Genomic DNA, 12,237 nt, shown 5'->3' with positions numbered 1-12,237 from the left:
AATGCTGTTCTTGGACTACCATTCAGCATTCAACACCATAATTCCCTTCAGGCTTGACAAGAAGCTTAGAGACCTCAGCCCTCACCGTGCCTTGTGTAGCTGGATTCTGGACTTCCTGGCAGATCGCCGACAGGTGGTAAGAGTGGGTTCCATCACCCCTGCCCCTCTGACCCTCAACACATGTGCCCCCTCAGGGCTGTGTCCTTAGCCCCCTCCTTTACTCTCTGTACACCCATGACTGTGTCGCCACCCACAGCTCCAATCTGCTAATAAATTTGCTAATGATACTACATTGATTGGCCTAATCTCAAGTAATAACTCCTCGTGTATATGAAGGATGTAGGTAATAAAATCAATTCAATTCTATTCAATACAATCGAGGGAAAAAAGTACAGTTGGCGCTTTGGGTTGAAGCCCCTTGGCAGGACTAATAGGAGGATATTGGGAAATGTGAAGGAATATAAGAATCTTGGCATACACAGCTACAAATCCTTAAAAACAACAGGTCTTTTAGAGTGGTGGTTAAAAAGGCATGCATGCCATTTTAACCACCACTTCAAAAGGCCTTCAAAAATGAAAGCAGGACTGTTCGACTAAACTGAAGTAGAATGTTTACCAAGGCCATAGGTTGAAAGCAATCACATTACAGGAAAAGTGTGCTCAAACTGGAGAGCGTACAGCAGAGATGTGCAGAGACTGTAAATATTAGTTATGAGGAAGGATTAAATAAGCTGTGGTTATTTATTTTGAATATAGGAGGCAGAAGAAAGTCATAGCCGAGGTGTATAAAATTATTAGGTGCCGAGATAGAGTAAATTTAAAAAAAAACATATAAGCCATTAGCTGAAGGATCCAGAACTAGGGGGCACACACTTAAAGTAATGGGGCTCCATGGTAGCATAGCAGTTCTATTGCAGCTCTGGGCATCAGAGTTCAGAGTTCAATTCCAGTGTAATGTATAAGGAGTTTGTACAATTTGCCCATGATTGTGTGGATTTCCTCTGGGTGCTCTGGTTTCCTCCCACAGTCCAAAGACATACTGGCTGGTAGATTTAACTGGTCATTATAAATTGTCCTGTGATTAGGCTAGGATAAGTAGCTGGTTGCTAGGTGGTGTGGCTCATTGGGTCAGAAGGGCCTTTCCATGCTGTATCTATCTATCTATCTATCTATCTATCTATCTATCTATCTATCTATCTATCTATCAATAAACATAATAGGGAATACAGAGGAAGTGTATTCTTTCCCCCAGAGGGTGGTAGGGATCTGGAACCCTCAGCCTAAACATATCGTGGAGACAGAAATCCTCAGAAAACTTAAAAATGTGAAACTGCAACACCACATAATCCAGATCCTGGAAAGAACACCAGGGAATCAAACTCCAGGTCTTCCAGCTCGCCAGGTTCTTGGACCCCAAAAAACCCAGTACAACAAGAAATTGTGTTCCAGAGACCCCCACACTATAGCAACCCTAGAAATGCAGGAACTACAGTTCCTCAAATGATCTAGACAACCTCTTAAATTCACAGATTGTGGTCTTGCATTTATATATTAACTTTCACATCCTCAGAAGCCACAAACAAATTCATGACCCTTTGCAGTGCAGACCAATAGAGCAGTCAATTTCTACATTGGGTTCCACAAACTACAATGCAATAAATGACTAGTGGAATTAAGTAAGGGAGGAATATTGGTCAGGACAGTTAAAGTACACAGCTGAACTATTCCGTAACATCTTCCTGATTATGTGACCAGGAAGATAATGCATTGGTTTTAGACATCAGCCTATTACTCTCGATCATTCTTCCCAATTCCTGGTGTCTTAGTTTCCAATGCTTGTCTGCCTGGGTTCACAGGTATAGTATGTATCTGATTCTAAGATGGAGGCCAAGGACCCACATGAACAATTGGGCATTTCTGTCAGTCCTAGGAAATAAGGCACATTTTGATTTTATTGTAATTTGGGACAAAAAGAGACCGCAATTTCTTTTCAATATCTAATTTCCTATTAATAAAGATGCCTCAATATAACATTTCTGATGCCAACGGAAAGACCATAAGTTTCTATACTGCGCGAAGATGCAGCATGCTTTCTACAGATGTCCTAATTTGGCGATATACAAGAGCTGCTCACAACATCCTTAGCTGACATCACCATGGAGATGACTTCTTCCCCACCCCCAACAAGGAAACCACATACCCGAACTAAAAAAGGAAACTTGCAAACTGCAAAACAGTGATGATGCACAAGCTGCAGAATGTGGCCAGCAAATCAGAGGATATCACAACCCACCTGCTTTATCTGGAGTCTTGCTCTATTTGCTCTGCTTTGGAATAGTCCATCTAGAAGTTTCTGAAATGTAATCCCACGTAAGATAGTATTTATTGGACGTACCTTCCATCAACACTCAAGGAGCTCAGTAATTTCCAGCAGACAGTTGGTTTAATCCCCATCATTGGACTCGATGATCATCCACCACTATGCAGTGGCTACAGTGGCTGCCAGCTCTAGTGAAAATGCAGCAAAATCCCTTCCATATTTGTCAACGTTTACATTTTGTTGACCCTGAGACCCTACAGGTCACAAACACTGGCTAGAACAGTAACCTCTATATATATGTACCTGCTCCAGTAACTCAAATAAAAGTGTAATGCCAGGAATCAGGGGGTGGAAAGAATGAGTTGCTTTGATAAAGAGCTAGCAGGGACATATTGGGCAAAGTGAGCTCCTTTTGTATTGTAACATCTCTATGCTGAACTAATTCCACAAGAGGTATATTCACTTTCTAGGACTCTGCCTTTTCATTGATTATATTTTGTGTCCTTATTTTCATGTTACATAGAAACATGGAAAACCTACAGCACAATACAGGCCCTTTGGCCCACAATGCTGTGAACATGTACTTACTCTAGAAATTACCTAGGGTTACCTAGAGCCCTCTATTTTACTAAGCTCCATGTACCTATCCATGAGACTCTTAAAAGACCCTATTGCATCCGCCTCCACCACTGTCACCGGCAGCCCATTCCACACACTCACCACTCTCTGTGTAAAAAACTTACACCTGACATCTCCTCTGTATCTACTTCCAAGCATCTTATAACCTCTGTGCCCTCTTGTGTTAGCCATACTATCCACACGATCAATGCCTCTTGTCATCTTGTACACCTCTATCAGATCACCTCTCATCCTCCGTTGCTCCAAGGAGAAAAGGTCAAGTTCACTCAACTTATTCTCATAAGGCATGTTCCCCAATCCAGGAAATATCCTACTAAATCTTTCTTGCACCCTTTCTCAAATTTCCACATTCTTCTGTAATGAGCTGACTAGAACTGAGCAAAGTACTCCAAGTGGGGTCTGACCAGGGTCCTATATAGCTGCAACATTACCTCTCGGCTCCTAAACTCAATACTACAATTGATGAAGGCCAATACACTGTATGCCTTCTTAACCACAGAGTCAACCCACACAGCAGCTTTGAGTGTCCTATGGACTCAGACCCCAAGATCCCTCTGATCATCCACACTGCCAAGAGTCTTACTATTAATACTATATTCTGCCATCATATTTGACCTACCAAAATGAACCACCTCACATTTATCTGGGTTGAACTCCAACACCCCCTTTCTCCAACTCTTCTGTTCGGTTCCCACCCTCCAGCAATTCTAGTTTAAACTCTTCCCAGTAGCTTAGTAAACCTCCCTGCCACAGCAACAAACCTGTTGCTGTCTGCAAGAAAATAAATCTCAAGGTTTTATATGGTATACATGCTTTGATAATAAATTTACTTTGACATTTGCCAAATTCTAGACATGCTCATTTAGTTCAAAATGTTTTCAGCCAAGGAATAGAAATTTGGTCCTAAATGCAAGAATGTAGGCCACAAGTCCATACATTGCCTTCCATTGAAAATTTTAGTTTTCCATTTTAAATATTTTTTAAAGAAACATACGGCTGAGAAGCTGGTGCAGGGGGCAGGGCTTCAGGTTCTTGGATCCCAATGAAGGGGAAGGTATGACCTGTTCAAAAGTGACGGGTTACACCTGAACCCAAGAGGGAACCAATATTCTTGTGGGCAGGTTTGTTAGAGATGTTCGAGAGAATTTATACTAATTTGGTAGGGGTGTGGGAACTAAAGTGAAGAGATTCTGGATAGGATGAATAGTAAAAAATCAAAGACAGCATGCAGTCAGACTGTCATGAAGAGCAGGCAGATGATAGGGCAAAGTTGCAACCAACAATGTGAGTATCAGTGCAGTAGGGATGCAGAATCAGAATGGGTAGCAAATACAGTACTCAAAGTGTTATATCTCAATGCACGGAGTCTATGAAATAACGTGGTTGATCTGTTGCACTATTACAGATTGTCAGGTATGAAGTTGTGGCCATCATTGAATAGTGACTGAAGGATGGTTGTAGTTGGGGGGGGTGAATATGCAAGGTTACACGTTGTATTGGAGGGATAGGAAAGTAGGCAGAGGGGGTGGCATGGCTCTGCATGTAAAAAATGACATCAAATCAGTAGAAAGATGTGAAGTAGGATCGGAAGCTGTTGAATCCTTGTGGGTTGAATGTAAAAGAATCCTTATGCCAGTTATATACATGTGTCCCAACAGTAGCTGGGATGTGGACTACAGGTTACAAAGGGAAATAGAAAAGGTGTATCAAAAGGACAATGTAATGAAGGTAACACACACAAATTGCTGGAGGAACTCAGCAGGCCAGGCAGCATCTCTAGAAAAGCGTAACAGTCGATGTTTTGGGCCGAAACCCTTTAGCAGGACTTTTTTCCATAGCAGGACTGTACTCTTTTCCACAGATGCTGCCTGGCCTGCTGAGTTCCAACAGAATTTTGTGTCTGTTGCTTAGATTTCCAGCATCTGCAGATTTTCTCTTGTTTGTTGAATGTTATGATAGTCATGGGAGATTTCAACATGCTGCTCGATTGGGAAAATCAGGTTGGTAATGGATCACAAAAGAGTGAGTTGGCTGAATGCCTGTGAGGTGGCTTTTTAGAGTAATTTTTAGAGCTTACTAAGTGATCAATTATATGGATTGGGTGTTACGCAATGGACCTGAGGTGAATAGAGAGTTTAAGGAAAAGAAGTCTTAGGAGGCATGATCACTTGAAACTTGATAGGGAGAAAGTAAGGTCTGACATAGCAGTATTTCAGTGGAGTAAAATAAATTACAGTGGTATGAGAGAGATATTGGCCAAAGTAGTTTGGAAGGAGATGCTGGCAGGGACGACAGCAGAACAGCAATGGCGTGGGTTTCTGGGAAAAGTGAGGAAGGTGCAGGATAGATATTCCCCTGGTGCTACACTTTGTTTTTAGAATACAGTACAGCTACTCAAATGACAAAAATAGTCAAAGCTGATGTAAAAGCAAAAGAGAGGGCATTCAACAAAGCAAAAGTTAGTGGGAAGATAGAGGATTGGGAAGCTTTTAAAAGCCTATAAGAGAGTAACTAAAATAATCATAAGGAGGGAAAAGGTGAAATATGAAAGCAAGCTGACAAACAATATCAAAGCATACAGTAAAAAAATTTTCAAGTATGTAAAAATTAAAAGAGAGATGAGAGTGGATATAGGACTGCTAGAAAATGAGGCCAAAGAAATAACAACAGGGGACAAGGAGATGCCAGATAATCTAAATGAGAATTTTGCATTAGTCTTCACTGTGGAAGACACTAGCAGTGTGCCAGATGCTGAAGGGTGTGAGGGAAGAGAAGTGAGTGTAGTTACTATTACAAGGTAGAAGGTACTCAAAAAGCTGAAAGACCCAATGGTACCTAATCACCTGGGCCAGATGAACTGCACCCTAGGTTTTGAAAGAAGTAGCAGAATCAGAATCAGAATTGGTATCAGGTTTATTATCAATGGTATGTGATATGAAATTTGTTAATTTAGCAGCAGCGGTTCAATACAATACATAATCTAGCAGAGAGCGAAAAATAATAACAATAAAATAAAACATAATAATAAATAAACAAGTAAATCAATTACGTATATTGGATAGATTTTAAAAATGTGCAAAAAACAGAAATACTGTATATTAAAAAAAAGTGAGGTAGTGTCCAAAGCTTCAATGTCCATTTAGGAATCGGATGGCAGAGGGCAAGAAGCTGTTCCTGAATCACTGTGTGTGTGCCTTCAGGCTTCTGTATCTCCTGCCTGATGGTAACAGTGAGAAAAGGGCATGCCCTGGGTGCTGGAGGTCCTTAATAATGGATGCTGCATTTCTGAGCAGTAGAGATTGTGGAGGTATTAGTAATGATCTTTCAAAATTCATTGGTCTCAGTCATGGTGCCAGAGGACTGGAAAATTGCAAATGTGTCTCCACTCTTTAAGAAAGGAGAAAGACAGCAGAAAGGAAATTATAGACCAGTTAGTCTGACCTCAGTGGTTAGGAAGATGTTAGAGTCAATTGTTAAAGATGAGGTTATGGAGTACTTGGTGACACAGGACAAGATAGGACAACGTAAACATGGTTTCCTTAAGGTTTGCCTGACAAACCTTTCGGAATTCTTTGAGGAGATTACAAGTAGGATAGATAAAGGGGATGCAGTGGATATTGTATATTTGGACTTTCAGAAGGCCTTTGACAAGATGCCACACATGAGGTTGCTTACCAAGAGCCCATGGTATTACAGGCAAGTTACTAACATGGTTAGAGTATTGGCTGATTGGAAGGAGGCAGTCAGTGGGAATAAAAGATCTTCTGGTTGGCTGCCGTTGACTGGTGGTGTGTCCGCAGGGATTAGTGTTGGGACCGCTTCTTTTTATGCTGTATATCAATGATTTAGATGATGGAGTAGATGATTTTGATGCCAAGTTTGCAGATGATACAAAGATTGGTAGCAGGCAGATACTGTTGAGGAAATAGGTAGGTTGCTGCGCAGGTTAATTCTGTGGTTAAGAAGGCGTACGATGCTTTGGCCTTCATTGACCGTGGGATTGAGTTTAAGAGCTGGGAGGTAATATTTCAGCTATATAGGACCCAGGTCAGACCCCACTTGGAGTACTGTGCTCAGTTCTGGTCACCTCACTACAGGAAGGATGTGGAAACTATAGAGGAGATTTACAAGGATGTTGCCTGGATTGGGGAGCATGTCTTACGAGAATAGGTTGAGTAAACTCGGTCTTTTCTCCTTGGAGCAACAGCGAATGAGAGGTGACTTGATAGAAGTGTATAAGATGATGAGAGGCATTGATCGTGTGGATAGTCAGAAGCTTTTTCCCAGGGCTGAAATGGCTAACATGAGAGGGTAGTTTTAAGGTGCTTCGAAGTAGGAGATGTCAGGGGTAAGTTTTTTTATGCATAGAATGGTAAGTGCATGGAATGGGCTGCTGGCGATGGTGGTGGAGGTGGATACAATAGGGTTTTTTAAGATTCTCCTGGATAGGTACATGGAGCTTAGAAAAATAGAGGGCTGTGGGTAACCCTAGGTAATTTCTAAAGTAAGTATATATTCAGCACAGCATTGTGGGCCGAAGAGCCTGTATTATGCTGTAGTTTTTCTATGCTTCTATGCTTCTATTTGGTAGGTTTCAATGAGATCCCCTTGCATTCTTCTAAATTCCAGTCAGTACAAGCCCAAAATTACCAAACACTCCTCATATGTAATCCCCTTCATTCCTGGAATCATCCTCGTAAACCTTCTCTGGACTCTCCAATGACAACACATCCTTTCTGAGATATGGGGCACAAAACTGTTGACAATATTCCAAGAGCCACTTGACTGGTGTCTTAAAGCCTCAGCATTATCACCTTGTTTTTATATTCTATTCCCCTTAAAATAAATGCCAACATTGAATTTGCTTTCTTTACCCTAGACTTGACCTACAGGAGTCTTGCACGAGGACTCCTGAGTCCCTCAGCATTTCGATGTTTGAATTTTCTCCCCATTTAGATAATAGTCTGCACTATTGTTCTTTTACCAAAGTGCATTATTATATATTTCTCAACACTGTATTCCATCTGCCACTTTGTTGCCCATTCTTCCAAATTGTCTAAGTCCTGCTGCAAGCCATTGCTTCCTTGGCAATACCTACCCTGTCATCTTTCTTTGTATCATCCACAAACTTTGCTACAAATCACTGACAAAAAATGTGAAAAGTAATGGTCCCAATACTGACCACTGAAGAACACCACTAGTCACCAGCAGCCAAACAGAAGAGGCCCCTTTTATTTCCACTCACTGCCTTCTGCCTGTCAGCCATTCCTCTATTCATGCCAGTATATTTCATACAATATGATAGGATTTTATCTTGTTAAGCAGCCTTGTGTGAGGCATCTTATCAAATGCCTTCTGAAAATCAAAGTAAGTGACATCTACTACCTCTCCTTTACCCACCCTGCTTGTTACTTCCTTGAACGATTCTAACAGATTTGCCAGGCACGATTTCCCTTGACAGAAACCACGCTGACTTTGACATTTTATCATTAGTCTCCAAGTACCCTGAAACCTCATCCTTAATAATGGACTCCAAACTCTTTCCCAACCACTGAGGTTAGGCTAACTGGCCTATAATTCCTCTCTTTTGTCTTCCTCCCTTCTTAAAGAGTGGAGTGAATGTGCAATTTCCCAGTCCTCCAGGGCCATGCCAGAATCAAGTGATTCTCGAAAGATCATGAGCAGTACCATTATCTCTTCAGCAACCTCTTTCAGGACTCTGGGATGTAGTCCATCTAGTCCAGATGACTTAACACCTTAAGACCTGACACAATTGGACCTCTAGCATACAGCTACTGTCTTCCACAGCAAAGACTGAAGCAAAGTACTTATTAAGTTAATCTGCCATTTCTTTGTTCCCTATTACTACTTCACAGGCATCATTTTCCAGTGTTCCAATATCAGCTCTCACTTGCCTTTTATTCATAATATAACTGAAGAAATTTTTAGTATCTTGCTTAATATTATTGACTGGTTTGCCTCATATTTAATCTTTTCCCTTCTTGTAGCTTTTTAGTTGCCTTTTGTTGGATTCCCAATCATCCAACTTCCTACTCACTTTTGCTACCTTATATGCCCTTTTCTTGGCTTTTATGAAGTCCTTAACTGCCCTTGTCAGCCATGGTTGCCTAGCCCTGCCATTTGAGAACAACTTCTTCTGTGGGATATATCTATCCTGTGCCTTGTGAACTATTTCCAGAAACTTTGGTCACCTCTGCTCTGCCACCATCCCTGCCAGTATCCCCCTCCAATCCACCTGGGCAAGCTCCTCTCTCAGGCCTCTGTAATTCCCTTTATTCTATTGCGATACTGATACATGTGAGTTGTGCTTCTCCCTCTCAAACTGCAATATGAATTCAGTCATTTCCTGATCACTGCCTCCTAAGGGTTCCTTTACGTTAAGCTGACTAATAAAAATCTGGGTTATTACACAACACCCAATCTAAGATAGCCTTTTCCTGAGTAGGCTCGAGCACAAGCTGCTCTAAAAAGCCATTTTATAGGCATTCAACAAATTCCCTCCCTTGCGATCTGACACCAACGTGATTTTCCCAATCCCCTTGCTTATTGGTCCCCCATTACAATTGTGTCATTACCCTTATTACACGCCTTTTCCTGCTCTCTTTGTAATTTCAACCCCATATCTTGGCTACTAGTTGGAGGCCTATATATGATTCCTACTATTTGGAGGTCTATATATGATTCCCATAAGGGTTTTTTTTACCCTTGCAGTGTCTTATCTCCACCCGCAAAAATACAATATTTTCTGACCCTATGTCAAACCCTTTCTAAATATGTAATTTCATCTCTAGCCACACCACCACCTATGCCATCCTGCCTGTCCTTTCGATACAAAGTATATCCTTTGATGTTAAACTTCCAACTATGATCTTCTTTCAGCCATGACTCAGTGATGCTCACATTGTCATACTGACCAATCTGCAATTGCGCCATGAGTTTTTCCACAATATTCTGAATGCTACATGCATTTAAATACAGCACCTTCAATCCCGCAGCACCTTCTTCACCCTTAACAATCTTTCCTCTGTGGTGCAACTTACCTCTTTGCTCTGTCTGCAGTTGCACTCAATCATTGTCTTGTACTTCCTTACATCATTTACTGGTCAACCTGCTGGCTCATCCTCAGCTCTATCACACTGGTTCCCATTCCCTTGCCATATTAGTTTATACCACTCCCAACAGCTCTAGTAAAACTTCCTGCAAGGATATTGATCCCCCTCGGATTCAAGTGCAACCCACCCCTTTTGTGCGGGTTACACCTGCCCCAGAAGAAGCCCCAATGATCCAGAAATCTAAATCCCTGCCCCCTGCTCCAATGCTTCAGCTATGCATTGATCTATCACCTCATTCTATTCCTATCCTCATTGTTGTGTGGCACAGGAAGCAATCCCATGATTACTACCCTTGAGGTCCTGCTTCTCAGTCTCCTTCCTAACTCCCTGCATACTGTTTTCAGGAATTCCTCCCCTTTTCTACCTATGTTGTTGGTACTAATAAGTACCACCACTTCTGGCTGCTCACCCTCTCTTTTCAGGACATTGTGGGTGCATTCAGAAACATTACGGACCCTGGCACTGTGAGGCAAACTACCATTTGTGTTTCTTTATCATGTCCACAGAATCGCTTAACTTCCTGATAAATGAAGAAAATAAACAGAGTAGGATGATAGGAAAGGGTAATGGGCAGATTAAACTTGTTTTGCTTTGTTTGGATTAGGCAGACCTGGACAAGTTTCTGCATCCTTGGTGGATGCCAGTGTTGTAACTGTGCTGGGATAACTTGGCTGAACGTGAGTTTAGTTTTGGAGTACCCACCAGAATTGGGTGTCATTGAGTCCCAAACCAATGTTGTGAGTTACATCTTGATTTAGTGTGAGTTCCTTGGATGCTTAATTTCTGTGACAGCAGTTTCAGGAGGTGCCCAGTTTTGGGGATGGCTCATCTATAGAGTACTTATCTAATGATCAGCATGCAGGGTGATATTAAGCACTTGTGACTGACTGATAAGTTTGGCCTTGTTCATGGAGTGGGTTTACAATCAGTCCTATGTCTTTCAGTGTTAGAACAGGAATAAAGAAAAGCTATCAGTATCCTGCTTTCTACAATATTCCATGCCAGTTTTGTTCTGAACAGAGGCAGATGAAGAATGATTTGACATAGATTAATGCACTTGAATGCCTTTCTCTTACCCCCTCTTGTACCTTCTTCTCACCATTAACCATTTCTCATCAAGAAGGGTTTATGCTTCTCAGCTACTGGTGATGAGGGATAGGGAAACAGTTCCTTTTCCTCAGCAATGCTCCAAGGTGGCATTTGCAGAATCCAGGTGTCTGTAACTCTGCCTAAACAAGTAGAACTTTCAACAGCTGGGGCATGACTGAAATTTCCTTTGAATAGAGGGAATGAGATTTTTCTCACTGAATGAAAGGGTTGCGATGCTACAACCGGGCACCTTTAAGCCTGGTTGATGATATCTCTTGCCAGAACTTCACTACCACCTCAGTCTTGAAATAACGAGAATACATATTTCTCACAGTGTGCACGAACTGAGGGAGAATGTCTCAAAGGATCACGAGACCTTGAAGAAGAAGGAAATGGAGGAAGGATCAAAAGCATCATATGGTTATGGTGGAAAGTTTGGGGTCCAGAGGGATCGGATGGACAAGGTGATTATTTGTTTCAGATTTCTGTATTCTGAATTTTGGTTGTAACCATATAATATGGAAACATGATGATCTATTCAAAATGAGAAATGGAGCAAGTTACATTTGGGAGAAGGTGTGTGTTAAAACAACAAATCAACCTTCTAGAACAAGATCAGGACTGTGGGAGAAGAGGAGCAGGGTTCACTAGAACAGCAGTGAGACCGTTCTAGGACTGCAGTACACGAGGTTAGGTGCTAGAATAAGGTCAAAAGCATGCTGGATAGGCATAGGAAGCCATCCAGACCAGGATTGCCTAGAACAAGGGAGCACAAGTGTCAAAACAGGAGATATCTCTTCACCTCCAGCAATGGAATCTGGGATGAAGAGGAGTGAGCTGCAGCAGATAAGCAAAGAGTGGGGGTGGAGGGTGAGCACAGAATGGGAGCTGCAGGTCAGCTGGGAGTGGGAATTGATGCTGAAAATACAGTACAGCAGGGAGTGAGTGTTAAGAGGGTAAGTAAGGGTTGTAGGTGAATAGCAAGTTAGGATTACGAGTGGGGAATGTGCATCAGCAGATAGTGGGGGCAGGCAGTGAGCAGAGAGCAGTGGGATG

At 41.9% G+C, this 12,237-nt stretch overlaps 1 protein-coding gene across 4 annotated transcripts in view; it reads left to right on the top strand.

Moving 5' to 3' along the window:
- The window catches only part of LOC140738900 (src substrate cortactin-like), a 100,161-nt gene that overhangs the window by 27,656 nt on the left and 60,268 nt on the right, over window positions 1-12,237 (top strand). For all 4 annotated transcript variants that reach the window (XM_073066902.1, XM_073066903.1, XM_073066904.1 and 1 more), the window contains exon 4: window positions 11,516-11,645. In XM_073066902.1, the coding sequence (XP_072923003.1) occupies window positions 11,516-11,645 (130 nt within the window). The remainder of the gene's footprint in view (window positions 1-11,515; window positions 11,646-12,237) is intronic.

The sequence above is a fragment of the Hemitrygon akajei genome, chromosome 14 (genome assembly GCF_048418815.1).
Source record: "Hemitrygon akajei chromosome 14, sHemAka1.3, whole genome shotgun sequence".
Taxonomy (NCBI): domain Eukaryota; kingdom Metazoa; phylum Chordata; class Chondrichthyes; order Myliobatiformes; family Dasyatidae; genus Hemitrygon; species Hemitrygon akajei.
This window is presented reverse-complemented; position numbering and strand designations above follow the sequence as displayed.